This window comes from Podarcis tiliguerta (assembly GCF_965153285.1).
Source record: "Podarcis tiliguerta genome assembly, chromosome: Z".
NCBI lineage: Eukaryota > Metazoa > Chordata > Lepidosauria > Squamata > Lacertidae > Podarcis > Podarcis tiliguerta.
The window spans coordinates 15558966-15577314 of NC_139553.1; the positions used below are offsets into that span (position 1 = coordinate 15558966).

General features: G+C 43.6%; 1 protein-coding gene across 11 annotated transcripts in view; it reads right to left on the reverse strand.

The window, feature by feature from the left end:
* FUBP3 (far upstream element binding protein 3) overlaps positions 1 to 18349 on the reverse strand; it is a 60153-nt gene that overhangs the window by 35106 nt on the left and 6698 nt on the right. For 6 of the 11 annotated variants that reach the window (XM_083423780.1, XM_083423774.1, XM_083423779.1 and 3 more), the window contains one exon: positions 10562 to 10667. In XM_083423780.1, coding sequence (XP_083279906.1) covers positions 10562 to 10664 — 103 coding nt within the window. In that variant the 5' untranslated portion in view covers positions 10665 to 10667. Of the gene's footprint in view, positions 1 to 10561; positions 10668 to 10954; positions 10997 to 13928; positions 14015 to 18349 lie in introns of those variants that run through there. The other 5 variants (XM_083423777.1, XM_083423775.1, XM_083423782.1 and 2 more) reach the window with 5 other exon arrangements.

Sequence of the window (18349 nt, forward strand, 5' to 3'; positions counted from 1 at the left end):
CAGTGGCAGAGCACCTGCTTTGCATGCAGAAGGTCTCAGGTTCTTTCCCCAGCAGCATCTGCAGGTAGGACTGGGAGAGACGTCCTGTCTGAAACCCTAGACAGCCGCTGCCAGTTAACTCCCTATGGCCCTGTTTAAATCAGCCTTCAATTCTGAACCCTGAGGACTGGAATCTTAGCTCATTTTCAGGGGAAGCACCACACACAGCTCAGTGGGTAGAGCAACTGTTTTGCAGGCAGAAGATCCCAGGTGCAATCCCCAACATCTCCAGGTGGGGCTGTGAAAGATCCTCTGACTAAAACCAGGGAGAAACACTGCCAGGCAGTGTAGAAAATACTTAATAAGCTGGAGCAAGGGTCTGACTAAGTATATAGTAGCTTCCTTTGTTCATACAATGGTTTGTACCTTAAGGCTATGTGAACCAAACAGAATCCACTTGCCCACCCAAAAATGGGGGTTTGGGGGGCATGCTCAGTAGGAAGCACCCAACATATCCCATTTTATGCTCATGCAAGAAGAACCTTAGCAGAACGTCGCACAAAAATGAGTTGCTGAGATATAACAACTGACAGAAACCATTTCAATTGCATCTCATTGTCGAGGTGCAAACAGACTAAACTTCAATGAGATAATTTTTCACCTAACCACGAACCTGGGCACCCACTTACTATTTTTAACCTGAGATTAAGTGGGCCATCCTAGGAATCAAAGTGGTGTTGGAAGGGCAGGTACAGACACACACACACACCACAAAATTGAGGAGTGATAAAATACTACCAAAGCTCATCACGGTCTCTGATTAAATACATGTTTTAGGCAAATAAACACAACAGGCAAAAAGATGGCCAATCTATTTCTGCTCTACATCAATCACTTCCTGGCAATACAGGTCCCCAAAGTCATCGACCAAGTGCCAATATTTTTATTGCTCTGCATCTCTTAGAATGGGAGCTGCCACTGAGCAATTAACACCCTGATATGCCTTCTGAAAGTTCCCACTGCGAACTGAAGGAGCTCGTATTGGCTTCTGATCAATTTCATGGGAGCAGTGTATGACAGAGCGGGGAAGCCGGTGGCCAGAGCAGGAATCTACGAGTGATGCAAAGGTCTTTTTTAAATTGTGGAGAATGAGGATGCTAGGATTGTTGGGGGTGGGGGGGGGAGGAGCTTGCTAGCTGTCATCCTAAATCCATGTCTGCTCCTCTCTATCCAGGGCCGCAGAGGATTAAAGGGATGCTCTGGGATGTCTTCTATCTACTAGAGCAGCGTTTCCCAACTGGGGGCCAATTCCCCCCCTATTGGGACCACAGGTGAAAATTGCATAAATGGGGGGGCCACGGCACAAGGCTAGGGGGCCACAGAGGGAAGTGAGACGTCAAGGGGGAAACAATTGTTAAAAATCCTCATTGGCTGGCTATCCACTTGGCCAATCACAAATGGCTAAGGGGTGGGGCCTAGCACTCCTTTTTGCCACATGCATTTTTTTTTAGCAGTCCTGGTTTGTTTCTGAACTCAGTGCCCAGCTGAGTGGAGTCGTCTGTTGCTACTGACTTGCACCTAGTAAATAACTAAGTGTCTACTCAGCAGAAAGCTGCACTGAGTTCAGTGGGCCTTACTCTGAGGTAAGGGTGTGTGTGGCTACAGCGTTTTATCTAGGCAGCCAGGGCTCCTCCGGATGCCAATATCTTTTTGCATCAGGTCAGTGAGGACCACTTGCTTTTTTATTTTTTTCCATATATACATAACTCTCTTTGCGCCTTTTGGACTGTATCTGTAGCTTTCCTCCTCTGTATCAAATAACTAGGGTCAAATGAGTGTTGCTTACTTTTAATAATACATGCTTCAACAACATTTCAGTATGTTCCTATCATTTTATGTAACAGTATTTTACATAATGGCGTGCTCTGGTCCATGGGGTCACGAAGAGTCGGACACGACTAAACGACAACAACAAATTTTGTATAAATTATAAAAATTATAAATAAAACATGTTTTGCTTAAAAACAAAACATTTAAATAGCTTCCTTTCTACCGGGGGGGGGGGGGGGATGGGCGTAGCCAGGACTTTTGTTAGGGAGAGGCTTTCGTTAAGAGGGCAGAACCTCTTATTTGTATTGATTTTTACTTATTGGGGGGACAGCTAGCCCTCTTCCCCCCTTGGCTACACTGAGGGCTGGGCACAGGAAGGAAACAAGGTTAGAAGAGGGCCATGGTCGGGAAAAGGTTGGGAAACACTGAACTAGAGGACAGAGGGGCTCTTACGCTAGCAGCTTAGTGAGTTTCAATGCTGTGCAACACAGGGATCCAACACTATGATGGAACTAAAAGAAACTCATCCAAATGGTGCCATCTACTAGGCAATCATCACCTGTTTATGCACACTCTAGTGCAATGATGTTCCTTTGGGACAAAATGTTTTGCTGGTGGAACAAGTATGACATACACACACAAACACACATACAAACACCCCACATCGATTCTCGAAACAGACTGTGGGGAAAATTTCAAATTGCTAACGTTGACAGCAAACCTCTACCATTGATCCAAGAACTATTCAGCAATACAGAAATAACGGTCAGAGTAGGTTTTAATAGTGATAGGACTGATGCTTCTAAAATGTCACGAGGAGTGAAACAAGCTTGCCTTCTGGCTCCCACTCTTTTAAACTTTCATATTAATGATTTGGTGCCAACGCAAATTCCCCATCCCTAGTAATTAGGAACAGAAATATCTCAATATTAATGTAGACAGATGATTTAGTGCTCCTTTCCCAACTGGGCCTCAAAAAATCTCTTGGAGGTGTTCAGTACATAATGTAAATAAGAAGGCCTACCTATAAATTACTCATTACTTCTGGCAAACACAGTCCTAGGTATAAATGTTCAGATCAGGAAGCCATAGGACAAACTTGCTCATTTAGATGCCTGGGCGTACTCTTTAGTGAAACCCCCTGTTGGAAGTGTCAAATGCAGGCAGTGCAATTTAAAGCACAGAAAACCATAGGGACATTGATGAAGTTTTATTACAATAAGGGAGGGCAGCTGGTTGAACCTGCCCTAAATATATTTGGTAGCAAGTGCTTGCTCAAATTTTCTGTATAGGACTGAAATCTGGGGCTCTGATTTGAACTCCATTAAAGTTTTGGAAACACTGCAAAATATTTTTTTTGGAAGCTGTACTCTCTACCAGAGCTTTTTTCCAGCTGGAACTCACTGGAACTCAGTTCTGGCACCTCTCAAGTGGGCACCATTGCCATTATAAGAGAACAAGGGAGGAGGCATTCTTGGTGAGTTCCAGCACCTCTTTTTCTAGAAAAATAGCACTGCTCTCTACCATCAGGTCAACAGCTCTTCTTCATACAGAATCCAGGTAGTCAACAATTAAGGCAAGAGCAGACTGCACTCAGTTAATCTTAAAAAATGCTACTATGCCTATTGAGCCTCTTGCTGCGTTGTACTATACAGAATTGGGTGATAACCAACTCCAGAAAGCAGCTTGTCAAGATGTTTTGGACTATTACTATTTTCAAGAACTGAGCTCTGCATTGACTTTGATAAGTGTCAACTAAGGCATTGGCTCTTCTGAATATAATCCAGAAGGGACCTACAACTAATCTGAAACACAAAAAATTTCTCTTGGTATCCACTCTTGCAAACTAGAGCTAGTTATCCAACTCTGACTAGTTTCCTTAAGAAATGCTTTCATTGAACTGTGTTTCTAAGTGATGCCCACTGCAGTCTTGGATGGTCACTACAACAGGGTCCCATACACAGGGAGATTTTGCATTTGTATTCATGTCATGTTTGCAGACATGAAGGCTGGCAACATCAACTTGGCCAAGTAAGAATCCTTTGCAGACAGCCACAGTGCCTGGAGGCTGACAGTCAGGTTGTGTATCCATAGCAGTGACCAGAGGAGGAATGACCACTGAGAGGAATGCAGAGAAAAGAAACGCCACAGTGCATCTGCAGCAGCATTACCAGATGCCTTCATCTACCCCAGCTGGAACAAAACATGTCTCTCCCATATCAGTCTCTACAGCCACAGCAGGCACTGCAACCTTCCAACAGTTTGACTTCAACCCCAAAGGCACACTTCTCCATAGTCTCCCGGGACAGACAGATGCCAACAACCAGAGGCACCAATAAACTCATCCAGTTTGATTTCAGATTAAACTTCCAAATCACTACAACAATTTATAGTGATTTCATCTAACTCCCCTGGTGTTTTCTTCTCTCTAGTATAGCATGTATGTTGGCAAATTAGGTTTTAAAAAGGCAAAATAATATTGGAGCTGTCAAGAGATGCACAAGGGAAACTGTTTTGGTGCTCAGGAACTTGGCAATGTCTTTATTTTTATTATGGATAATTATATCATCGATATATGTTCTGTATTCTTTTATTAATACTAATACCTAATACAAGTTTGTCATGGCCTTTGGGCTAGAGCAATAAAATAACTTGAACAACGAGGGTTCTACAGGTTTCCTATAATGAGTGAGAAGGATGTGATGGGTATTGTATCCAACTAAGTTTTGCTCAAAGTAGACTTACAGAACTTAATGGACCTAAGCCTACATATGTACATATGAACAGATACTACTTCAGCCCACAGTTTGCTCATATTTTTAAAGGACCATCGATTTTTAAATATTTGTTTTTTACAATCACTTCAAGTAGAAAATAAGTGCATCAAGGAACAGAAGGCTGAGTCAGAACCAGAACTACAGTTTCCTTGTTGCAAGAGCACCTGTCTCTTCTCATTTCTGAGCAGGGTGTGGGGGACATTCAATGTGATACACACACCTGTAGCACAGTACACTATCTCATGTCAGGTTTCTGCCAGGATTAAGAGCAACCTTAAGCAAAACATGTTCAAAAGATCACCTTTTTCCTCTCCTCTATAATACAAACCCTGAAAGACATGGAAGCATGTGCAAGCAGTTAAGACTAGAAGACAGTTATCCTTCCTGACAGCCCTTGTGGAGGAAATAAATTAAAAGAACATCAGAGCTCAAGGTTGCAAGGTACAGACAATCTAAAGCTCTATTTGCTGTCAAACAAGCCCATTTTGCTCTGAAAAGAGTTAGGCTAATAGAGAAGCAAACCTCTGGCTTTTTTTTTTAACGGGGAGGGGATCGTTCAGAATGCAAGCTGCCATTTACTATCGAGGCAGAAAAAAACTTCCCATCAGCCTCTGAAATAGAAGGGTCGGCTGAACTTGCAGCCCCCATCATCGCATGTGCACTCTTTCCCCTCCCCACTTTTACATCTAGCGGGCACAATTTTAAGTTTAACGGCTGTCATTTTACTGCAAAATAAGGGGAAACGTTGCATAAAAATCGGCCCCATTTTCCAGGAGCAGCCCCCATCATTCAAAAAAAAAAAAAAGTCTGAGTCTACCTCAATTGAGATTTACTCTGAAGAAAAGACAAGCAACATCCACAGGATGGATTCATTTTTGTTTTGTCTAAATGAAAACGTTTTTGACAAGTGTTGAAAAGAGGACAGTGGCCAACCACAGCAGACTTAGACCACTTTCACCTGCTCCTATCTTCACTACCTTCACTAAGGGACATAGTCACAGTGGCCTTTGAGGCTCTTAGCTCCTGCTTGTTTCAAGACAGGCAGGCACGCAGGCACATTTTGCAGCACATAATTTAAAAAAGGGGGTGGGGAATCTGTTCTGTGTTCCCAGCTCCATTTCAAGCCCAGGTCAGCTCAGCCAATTCCAGCTGCTGCTGTATATTAAGGATACTTTAAGGGAAGGAGGTGGGTGTTAAGATTGCATCCTCAATATGGCCAATAAAAACCCCTCCACCCTCTCTTCTCCCCTTCCCCCAACACCCTAAGAACTTGTTACAACCAGCACACTGCTGTTAAGCGCCTCATGCATAATCCTCCATCAATCAGCTGCCCATTTACAGAAATGGATAGGTATGCTGTTAAAAGTCATATCTGATGCTGAAGCTCATTGCTGCTCATCCCAGCGGTTGAGAAAGCAGCCCCAAGAATATGCACGAGTAATAGAGGTGAAGAAAAGGAACAATGAGATTTTGAATGCAAGCAAGACAAGGGCCCCTTTTTCTCTTGTTGTCCCCCTGCCCCCCAGACAAGTTCAGCAGGAACAAAATAGGTAAACGTCAATTCAAAAAGTTCCCAGAACTTTTGCCACTGATGCAAAAATTTCCAGGCTTATTTGCACTGGGGAAAATTTCAGTGCCTTTGAAAGCAATATAATTTAGCATGCTTTAATAAATGAAACTTAAAAGCTTTGAAGCACTGCCATGCTAGCTAGATGTACTTAGGAAACAAAGGTGGTTTTCCCCCACCCCCCAAAAAGGAGAAAACAGAACATCAGAATAATCTCCTGGTTTAAGAAATTTCCTCACCCCACATGGTAGCTCAATCATCATACAACCAGGGGTACATCCTAGTTAGCTCCCTGCCAGCACCGGGGCTGCTGTGGAACCTTCTCTATGGCTCTTATTTCTCTTCCAAGTGAAGATCTTCATTATACTAGTCTGCATCTTTCTTTGAGTTACTTTTAACTCTTCTTATTTGAGGAACTGTTTGTTTGCATACTTCGTTGTGGTGGCAACCATTTTACTTGTTTTATAATTGTATATATTGTTGCAACCTGCCCTGGGGCTCTATGGTAAAGGGTGGGCAAGAAATCAAATAAATAAATGAACAGAACAGGGATCAGCAACAGCCTCCACAGAAGGCTTGGGATCTGGGTGAAAGGGGTGCATTGTGTAGCAAATTCTCTACATTTTCAAAGCTAAGCAGGGTCAAGTATGGTCTCACATTGGATGGGGTACAGCGTGTTGAGATTCCTACATGACCCTCAGGTTCTAACTTCTAACTCTACGATTCTATGAATTCTGAGTTTTGCAGTTGTATTAATGGTTTTTTTGAATCAATGTTATTGTCAATTGTTATAAAATGGTTATTGATTGCTTGAATAGTCTGTTGACTGCAAATAAAATGATGGTAATGGTAAAAAACTTAATAAAATCAAACAAATTGGGGGCCGTCTTCTCCCTTGCTGAAATCAGGCTTGAAAGAAGAACCTGCAGCCAAGAAGTTGCAGCATGCCTGCTTGGCTGCGCTGAGTGCTTGTGGGGTCCACAACAGTCTCTCCGGTTCACAAATGTGCCCAGGAAACCTTGACGAACACAGTCATAACTGAACAACTCCAGGGCCACCAGCTGTTCCATGTGACAACCAAAGTTAAAACGTACATAGCAAGCACATATAGATGACTGGTGCTGAAATGTATTATAATTTAAGTCAGTGCCTAGTCGCGTTGTCTGATACATTTGTGAAGTTTTTGTTTCAGAAATAATTATAGGGAGCTGCTGCCCACTAAAACACTCAAAATGTCTTTTTCGCCAAGCATGACATGGAGAGCGCATTGCAGCAAGCCAAGAGGGGGAAGGGGGGGGTCACCCCATAAGTTATTTTGTTTGAGCTTAGAAATAAAGTAAAACTCACTACAAATTAAGAAAAGAGACAAAAAGAGTTCAGAGAATGCACATCCTTTCAATGCATTTAGGATCTCACAGTGAGCTAGAAGAACATTTGCATAGTTAGCCTCAGACAACAGGGCAAAAGCATTTACACACCATGAACTTAAATATGCCTCAAGCATTCAGGATCTAATCACAGAGGAATACAGGTTTGATGGGGGACCAGAGACCTGCCAGTGACCTATAACTCCCATCATCCAGGCTGGTTACGCCTGAGAGGAGTAGAGAGTTTAACAATACATGGAGGGTGAAACAGTCCCGCAGCCCTAATCTAAGAAGAGGCATCCTTCCATCCCGATTGTACCAGGGAATTCTGTTACTTAGATCAGATATGGGGATACATGGGGCCTTCCAGATATCGTTGGATTCCAACTTCTATCATCCCAGGTTATTGGCCACTATTGGCGGCTGCAGGGGCTGAAGGGAGCTGGGGTCCAACAGTATCTGAAGGACCCACAAATATCCCCCAATTCTTGTTTGCACTAACTAAACTTAAAGCATTTTGATCCAGAATTTAGAACATTTAATCATTTCACTTTATATTCTGAAACCACTCCTATTTTCCCCTCCAATCTTTCCCAAACTCACCAATGGTTCCAATATTGGGTGGTGTGTGTGTGTGTGTGTGTGTTTGTATGTATGTATGTTTCAGATGAGGGTATGCATTCTCATTTTTAAATCAAGGTTTTCCATGCACATACTGTACTTTTCCGTCTAAAAGATGTCCCCATGTATAAGACACCCCCTATTTGGGGGGACTCAAATTTAAGAAAATGAGGGGAGATGGCCCAGAGTTGCTGAGCTTTTTTGTAGAGGATTGCACAAAATCCACCTCCCATCTGCCCCATCACCATCAGCAGCTGCCTAACGCCCGCCCAACTGATAAAGCGTCAGCCAATCAACACCACCCATTGATGCAGCAACAAATAACACACACAATAGCTGCTGACAGCCACAGAAGCAACCAATCAAATGTTCACCCTATGCACTACCCATGTATAAGGCGACCCCCCACTTTTTGGCATGATTTTTAAAGAAAAAAATATAATCTTATACACGGAAAACTACAGTACACTGATTTCGCCAACTTATTTCTGAATGTAGCCGCTCATGTGGCTGCAGTAGATGCCACGCCAAGAGGAGTTTTCTGGGAAGCCCTGGATGCAACTGAGGGATGCGGACAACACACCTGGCTCTTTGAAACCCAGCCAATAGGATTTTTTTTAAGGGGGTATTAAACTGGAGACCATCTTAAAATCACAGCAGGTTAAACAGACCACATTTAGTCAGGGCAGTAAGCTTTCGAATACCAATCTCAGGAGGGAAGAACTGTTGCACGCAGCTCCTGCTTGTGGGCTTCCCACTGATTTGCCACTATAAGAGCAGAAGGTTGGACTAAATGGACCAGGGCTCTTATTATTTTCTGTTCACTTGGGTTAACATGAGCCAGCTCAGTGGGGTTCACCAGCCAACCTATCTATGGTCCCACGCACAGTCAGGCCAGTCACATAGTGAGTTAGGGGCATATCAGCCTATGGAAACCAACAGACCAATAGGACATACCTAACTTTGCAGCCGTTGGGTTTGAACTAGCAGACTCCAGATGCCCTATCCCCTCCTCTCGCTTCCCAGGCACAGCTTCACCTGAATTTCACCATCAACTAATCAAGGGAACATTCAATCTAGCTTCGTCAGCACTGCCAAAACCTACTTGTCATTTGACAAGCCCTGCCATCCAGGTGGAAAGATTTGATCAGTGGCGTTTAACTGCCACGGTTCTGCTTTGTCTGGAAAAAGAGTAAAGTGGCTGTCCAGACATAGTGACTGTGGAAGACATTATTCTCTTAATCACTTCTGGCATTCCAGTGTTAATCTTCTTTTTAAAAAAATAATTTTATTCATAAATTTTAACAAATAAACAACATTTCAAATTTAGCAATCCATCATTCCTCCTACAACTTCCCCTCCCTCCCTCCATGGTTCCTTCAAAATTTCAGCTTATGCTGCATATTATAGTTACTCTATACCTTCACCTTATCTCACAATAAAAACAAAAAGTTCACCCCTACTGCTACTCTTACTCAAATCCTATTTGCGTTAACATTTTTCCAGTGAGTTTTAAAGCATTCTACAAATATTTTCCAATCTTCTTTAAAATCAGTCTCTAATTTTATCTCTAATTTTACATGTCAAAACTTAATTTTATCTCTAATTTTACATGTCAAAACTTGCCAATTCTACATATTCTATCCATTTCAGCTGCCATTCTCCTTTGGTAGGTACCACCTCATCTCACCCTTTTTGTGTGTATAATATGCTGTCATATTCCGTAAAATAATAGATTTATCTGTTTTGGAGGGGGGTGGATATCTGCTCCAGTTATCCCTAGTAAAAAAGCTTCCGGTCTTTTGGGGAAAGTTACCAACTCATTATAAATCATCTCCCAAAAGTCCTTACATATTTTGCATATTCACCACATGTGGCAAAATGAATCTTCTACTACAGGGATGTCTAACAGGTCAATCAGGATTGACTGGTCGATCCCTGGGAGGTTCCGGTCGATCGCTGTTGATCGCAGGATCCTTTTCCTTTGTTTTTGCCTAAGAGCAGCAGCCCCCCCCCATCTCCCCGCCCTTCATTTTTGCATGATTGTAGGAACGGAAGACGGAGTTTTCGCTGTAAGGCAGATTGTTTCCATAGCTATCTTTTGGTGAGCGACTAATCTCCTTTCCCCTTTACTCTAGTCCGACATTTCCCCCTTAATAACGGGGCTTTCCTCCCTAAAGCAAGCTCAAAAACTTTGAGCTGAACCCCCCCCCCCGGGGTAGATCACTGCCAGTTTTCCCCCCTGTAAGTAGATCACAGTCTCTTGGGAGTTGGACGTCCCTGTTCTACTACAATGATATTCTATTAATTTGCAATAAGCACTCTGCCAGCAGACATCATGCCACCAACCCCCTCCCCAAAATAATATGATTAACAGCAAGTATCAAAAGGCAAAACAGAAGAAAACCAAGGAGACTTACTTCCATCATCCAGGGGCCGTTTTACTCCGTAACCGTACACTGAAGGGTCCACAAGCGGTGTGGAATTATTCAAGTGAGGGATCTCACCAATTTTAGCAGCCATTTGCTGTAGAGAAAGAAAGAAAAAGTTTGGAACAACATGAGCAAACTAGTTTACTTCTTATGTGGCTGAAACAGCAAGAAACAGCTTTTTCAGCAATATATATATATTGCGGGGTGGGGTGGGGAATCAAAATTTCATCATGCTAGAGTGTGACCAAAAGACACACGATGCAGCATGAGTGAGAGACGGAATCCAAGAGGAGGCTATGCAGATGGCAGCAAGTTTATAAAGGCAGGAGAAGGAACTGATTAGTTAATGGACTGAGCCAACCAGAGCACAGTACAGATTACCTGGGACATTGGTGGGTTTGCTCCTATGGAAGTGGGTGACGCAGATACTGCCAACAAAGAAATAACAAGTCGCACCCCTCCAGGGTCACTGCAACATTATACTCTCCCGCTGCTCATGCCCATTTTCCTGACTAAATTAATTAGAGGTGCCTGTTCCTAGATTCTGTTAACAGTTGAGCAACAGGCTGAAAGCAACCCCCACAGAGATGCTTTAGGAGCACATAGGACCATGGTCTGGCTCACAACTCAGCCACGGTCAGCTGGAGGTCTCCTCCACATGGGAGGTGTACAAGTCACAACTGTGGTGGGGTATGCAGGGAGTGTCCACCCAGAGGGTATGGTGCAGCAGGGAGGGGCTATGGCAGAAACATGACACAGTTTCACTGTTGTTTCAAAGGGCCGGTAGTGCAAAGGAACAATGCCATTTTGGTGGCTCAGCCAGAGGGAACCAACCCCACACTGGCAACCAAGAAACTGAATTAATGTCACATGTCAAAAAGGATACTGGGAAGCCCAGCTAGTTGGAGCTGCATCTCAACCAGACTCCCCGGGCAGCTTGGCTACACCAAGGGATGGCTAACATGGCACCTGCAGGCACCAGTGTGCCTGTCACTATCTCCAGTGGCACCCATTAACGATTTCAGTAAATACCCCCTCAAAAATCCAAAATGCACTTAAGACTTTTTGCTCTCCCTGCTCAGTTCCTGTTTGCACTGACTCAGCCTATCAAACATCAATGTCATACCCTACCCACCAACAGCTGTCATTCTCCCAATGTGGAAACCCATAAATGCTGCTCTCTGCACCCCAGAACAGCCACAACACATCACATGCCCCTATGTCAGGCTCAAGCTAATAGCTGACAAATCCTGAGCACCTTCTAATACCAGAACACAAGGGGTGGGGTACTAAGAACTCTCCCTCCCTCTATAAAATAGTAACAGGTCTAAACACATTTTTACAAATGCCATATTAAAATGGAAGATTTATTGGGGGTGTCAGGAACAGAAAAGAGACTTGATTATGTTGTTCTTAAAAAAGGTAAAGGACCCCTGACAGCTAAGTCCAGTCGCAAACGATTCTGGGGTTGCAGCGCTCATCTCGCTTTACTAGCCAAGGGAGCCGGCGTTTGTCTGCAGACAATTTTTCTGGGTCATGTGGCCAGCATGACTAAATCCAGGGGTAGGCAACCTAGCCACTTCTGGCAAAACCAGAGCAGCACACAGAAACACCATTTACCTTCCCGCTGGAGCGGTATCTATTTATCTACTTGCACTTTGACGTGCTTTTGAACTGCTATATTGGCTGGAGCTGGGACCAAGCAATGGGAGCTCACCCCATCACGGGGATTCAAACCGCTGACCTTCTGATCGGCAAGCCCTAGACTCAGTGGTTTAGGCCACAGCGCCACCCGCGTCCCTTATGATGTGGACATAGAAACGGAAGCCACCCTATCACACCAGGCAACCCTGACAACTGCAAAGCTGTTGCAGAGACATCTCTTTTTTCCACTTTAACTTCTCTCCCCCCCCCCTTTTTTTTTTAAAGTACGGCAGAAATGAGAAACCTGTGATGCTTGTGATGTTACGGGGAATCCAACTCCCATCAGCCCCTGCAGCCAGTATGGCTAACGTTCAGGGATGGTGGAAAGTGGAGTCCAGCAACATTTGACCTCTGATCTAGCTTGCAGCATCGTTCCCTACTGCTTGCAAGAGATGGAAGAAGCCCTCTTATTTAGAAGAGGCAATCATCATGAAAGAAGAGGTGACCTCTTCTTAGATCAGGGAACTGTGTGGCCTTCCAGACCATGTTGGGACTCCAATTCCCATCAGCCCCAGTCAGCATCGCCCAGCCCAAGCCCCAATACTGCTCCGGCTCACAAACCCAAAAGGGCATTAGGGCTTCCTTAAACTGCTCAGCTGGGGGTGGCAAGCCTCCCGCTCCCCAGCTGAGCAAGCCCCCATATTACTCTGGCTCAAGTAAGCTGGTGCGGCAGGGGGCTTCTTCAAAGGCTTAGGCAGGCAGAACCTGAGAAGTGCTTGTTGTGGCTGGGAAATATATCGTCCAAAACTGATGTGAAGTCCATTTCACTCACTCTTTACTGACCCCTGCACACTCCTTTTGAATACAAGTGACAAACATTTTAGGTACGTCCAAATGATATATGATCACTAGCGCACAGGTCCTTTTGGACCTGGATGAGGGAAGAATGTAGGTGGAATGGGGGAGGGGCAGAACACACTTAAGCGAGATCTGCCAATACAATGTGGGGACCGGGAAAAGAAACTCCCATGTGAAATGGTTGTTGCCTATAGTCACATACATATAACCTTTCCTAACTTCTCAAACTATGGTTTACACAGGTGAGAACAAGTGCCTGGCTTGTCTGCTTCCCACTGTCTGCTTCCCACTGTGTTAAGGCTTTAGCATTCCATTGTGGCTCACATTAAACCACAAAGTATCTGAAGAAGTGTGCATGCACACGAAAGCTTATACCAAGAACAAACTTAGTTGGTCTCTAAGGTGCTACTGGACAATTTTTTTAATTTTTTAAATATATTTTGACTGCATCATACCAACACGGCTACCTACCTGTTATAACTGGAGAACTCTAGCTTAGCACTTGTTTATGAATGAGACTGATAAACCAGTATCTCCTGTCTTATTACAGAATCATAGAACTGTAGAGTTGGAAGGCACCCCAAAGGTCGTGGCCCAATCTAACCCTGGTTAGATAAGATTAAACCACACCTCCCCACTTGGAAACTGCCCTTGCAGTGAGAATAGAATAGCGAAACAAAGGGAGTGGGGAGTGAGCAGCACATCCATGATACATCAGTAGTAGCAGGGAAAAGAACTTACATAGACAGAGACAGACCCATAAAATTGCTGCTCTAAAGTACATTCCTCTAGGAAGAAGCCCAACCTTCTGATCTACCCACAAAAAAGTCCATACCAACAACATACAACCTACATTCGAAATCAGCAAGAGCAGCATCGTTCAGGCTTCCTAAGAAACAAGAGTTATGTCAGCTAACTCACTTATCTGAGACTTGTGATGCCCAGGAGAAAGGGGAGTACGGGGAGAAAAAGACTAGAAGTTCATGAGTGCCTGTCACAATAGAAGACGGCTGTCACAATGGAATTGTCACAAGGGAATGAGCTGTGGGGTCTCCCAAGGATCTGCTCTGGGACCTGTGCTATTGAACCGGGTTCAAAAACAGGGTTAGAAACTCAGATATATAAGCTAGGCACCAGATGGCTCCTTAAACCAAGGTTAGTTCCTAAAACAAAATATCTAGTTGCCATTTAAGGGCAAGATGACTCTAAAGTCTTCTTTTTCATACTGACTGTGACTGATTATCAGTTAAACATCTGGCTAGTTCTGATGACAACCCTGGGCTAGGTTAAGAACTTTGAGAACTTAAAGAAGAAAAGTCACTTTATCCAGGGACAGTGCACATATATATTGGTCTACTCCTACCTCTTTTTCTTAATGGCAACACGGACCATTCATAACATAAGAATATTCTTCACAACTGTGAACAAAGCAGTGGGGTGGGGTAAGTGCAGACAAGTTACTTTTAGTTCAGCATCCTGTCTTCAAAGTGCCCAGCCCAGATGCCCATGTGGAACCAGCAAGCAGGATTCAAGCACAAGAGCACTCTTCTCTTCTTCGGTTTCCAGCAACTGGTATTCAGAAGCACTGCTGCCTTCAAAGATGGCAGCAGAGCATAATCATTGTGGCTAATAGCCATCGATAACCCTCTCCTCCATGAATTTGTCTAATGAATTTGTCTAATGAAAACAAGGTGGTTGGTTTTTTTAAAAAAACACAGGATGGTGAAAACTCAACCAGACTGTGAAGCACTCTAAAAGACCTCTCTGAACTAGATGAACAGGTGTCAAAAATAACAGATTTTAGGTAAAAGTAAAGTAATGCATACCAGGCAGAAGTAAATCCCTAACTCGACTTATACACTGATGGGGGTCTGAACTGGCAGTGATTGACCAGGGGAAAGGATTTGGAATCATGGTGAATAATACCACCATTATCATTATTTAAATAATTTATATAATAAATACTTCTGAAATTCATTTCAAGAAGAAATGCCAACGCGCTTCAATAAATAGTTCAAGAAAATCAAAGTTTGCATGTTGGCATTTGGCAAGATCACCACTATGATTATTACATGTATAGGGAATAAACACAGACCCTCAGAATCACTTATTAATGAAACATTTTTGGCAAGCCTAGTGGATACTAGGGGACTCAAACCCATACCTCATCCACCACATATCTGCACATTGTGGGTTGAACCTGAGAAACCCTAGTTTGCCCATGGCCAAAGATGAAGGAGTTGAAACTCAAATTTCTCAAGCTACCTCTGACAAATCATGTGGCCTCCTCAGCTACAATGCAGGTCACTGATAGAGGTCAACTATGCATGTGCAACATACAAGTTCAAAAGTTAAAAGGTCTTGGCACAAACCTGCTGTCAGAATAGAAAGCAGTTTTATGGCCAACAAGATTCTAAGGCAACTCCTAACATCTTTTCACATACGCTCTAGAGCAGCAGCCTCCAACTTTTACAGGGGTGGGACCCACCTTTAACCCAACCCCCACCACCATCACATTTGTATGCCGCCTTTCCATAGTTAGAATGATGCTCAAGGCGGCTTTGCAATATGAATCATTTAAATGATTGCAAACATAACAGAAGTAGCCATAAACAAGAAATAAAACACATCAAAGGGTACACAACAAAACTGAACAAATTCCCACATAATTCATTTTAAGATCTAAAAATAAAGATACAATAAATAATATCAATGACAACAACACCGCACTAAACAATACCGCAAGATTCTGTTCACCTCCCAGGTCAAGTGGGGAAAGTCTTGCAAGGTAGGGAGCAGGTCTCAGAGCTGAACATGTTTGGAGACCCATTCCTTTTTTTTCTACAATAGATGCACTGTGTTAGGGCTGTGAATCCAGCCCACCTTAGATCAGTCCACAAGCCTTTTTTGGATGGATGGAGGGTCTCATCAGCTGAAGACCAGTGCTCTAGAGCAGAGGTAGGCCACCTAAGGCCCGGGGGCCAGATGCAGCCCAATTGCCTTCTGAATCCGGCTCGTGGTCAGTCCGGGAATCAGTGTGTTTTTACATGAGTAGAATGTGCCCTTTTATTTAAATCAGTGTGTTTTTACATGAGTAGAATGTGCCCTTTTATTTAAAATGCATCTCTGGGTTATTTGTGGGGTCTGCCTGGTGCTTTTACATGAGTAAAATGTGTGCTTTTATTTAAAATGCATCTCTGGGATATTTGTGGGGCATAGGAATTTGCTCCTTTCCCCCTCCAAAAAAAATATAGTCCAGCCCACCACATGGTCTGAGGGATGGTGGACCAGCCCACGGCTGAAAAAAGTTGCCAACCCCTGCTCTAGAGTCCACAAGGGTCCTTTCAACGGAAAAAGGTATTTAACACACACACTGTGTGGTATCAGCCAAGCATTACATAGAAGCTGACATGTCCCAAGAAGGGAAAAGTAGCAGGAAAAAATAAGAAAGTTCAGATTTCAGGGATGCAGGGGGTTGGACTAAATGAGCTTTTGGACTCCCAATCCTACAATTCTATGAGGTTTGTTATCAGTTATACTGCCACAAAGCTTGAGGGCATATTTGCAGTTAGAGAACACTACTAGCCCTCCAGCATTTATCATCATGTCATCCACTGTAGACAGTGTACTCACCTAAATCCCCTTTTCACCCCCCTCTACTTTCAATAAGATCACTAAGAGGCCTTAAGGAGTTCCCAGATTGCTGCCCCCTCCACAAAGGATAACGGAGGGCAGGGCACAATAACTTCAATCGTTGCTGATTTCTACTTTCTGTCTTCCCGGCTTTCATTTTCCTTTCCAAAAGACCAGACCAGAAAGAGGAATCTCTTGAGAAAGATTCTAGACTGGTTTGTGCCCCACAAGCAGTAATGATTATGAAACGAGACAGCCAATATGTCTTCTGGCAACTAACAGATGTTTGGTGGCCCAACTTTTCACTGGCCAGAGCAGAAATTGGGAGCTCTCCAGTTTTCTACAACTCTCATCATCCAGCCCTAATTGAACATGCTGGCTGAGACTGATGGACTACAGATTCCCTATCCCTAACCTAGAGTCTATTTCCTCAAGGTGTGTGAAGTATTACAGTCAACTAACAATGATATTATGTACAGCACTCCCCCCCGCCACACACACCAAAAAAATAAGAAGAGATTACTGGGAATTGTAAAGCAAGCCAGGTAGAATACAGCTCTACCATTCTCAAGCAAACAGAAAGATTTGTTGAAACATACATGTATGGCAGAGAGGCACCTCATGCTCTTTCATAAGTATGGAGGGTCAAAAGTTGAACAGGTACTAAATACAGTACTGTATTGGTCACCATATCAACTGGGTCATGGTGGCTTAAGAGTTTGGCATAGGGTTGTCAAAAAGGCAGCACATGGGGGGAGTTTAACCCTTTCCTGCCCTGCCCACAGTCCCAACCAGAATATGCCAGTGGAAAATAAGGCAAATTTATTTCAGGAACTATTTGGGCTCTATTGAGAATTTGATCACATCCACAGCATACATTTAAAACACATTAAACCACAAAACTGCTCCCAAAGAATTATGAAAACTGTAGTTTGTTAAAAGTAATGGAACGTGTAGAACTGTGAGGAGTAAAGTAAAGTTCCCAAGATTCTTGGCTGTGTGTGCTTTAAATGTATGAGATGTATGAAGCCTGACTGAGAGAACTGCAGTCCACAAAAGTTTATACTACAACAAATCTGTCTTTTAAGATGCCGCAGGAATCTGAGCTGCCCCAGACCGGCAGCCCTCTGGATGGCGAAACAAGCAAAAATCATTAAATTAGAAGAGAACTCTTCCAAAAGTATCATGCTGGACATCTGGTTCCGGCCCCTATCATCTGACCCCTACTCCCCGCATTCCTCTCCAGGAGCCTCCCCCAAAAGAACCCAAGAATCTCTGACAAACACATCCCACTCACGCCCTGAAGAGATAAAACCAAATGAAAACAGTGAACAGAAAGACAAAATTGCCAGCTTCTTCATTCCATTACACAAATCTGTGTGCTGAGGCCCAACAGTTGCTGTATCTCAAGAAGGATACAGCACAGCTGGAAAAGGCATAGAAAAGGACAACTCTTCTATGAGGAAAGGCTACAGTGAGATTATTGAGAATGTTTGCCTTAAAAAGTAGGTATGTAATGTGCAGGGCGAGGAGAGATACCTCCACTGTCAGAGGCAGTACACCCCTGAAAACCAGTTGTGGGGAACTGCAAGTAGTGTGTGAGTATTGTTGCACTCAGGTCTTGCTTATGAGCTTCCCAAA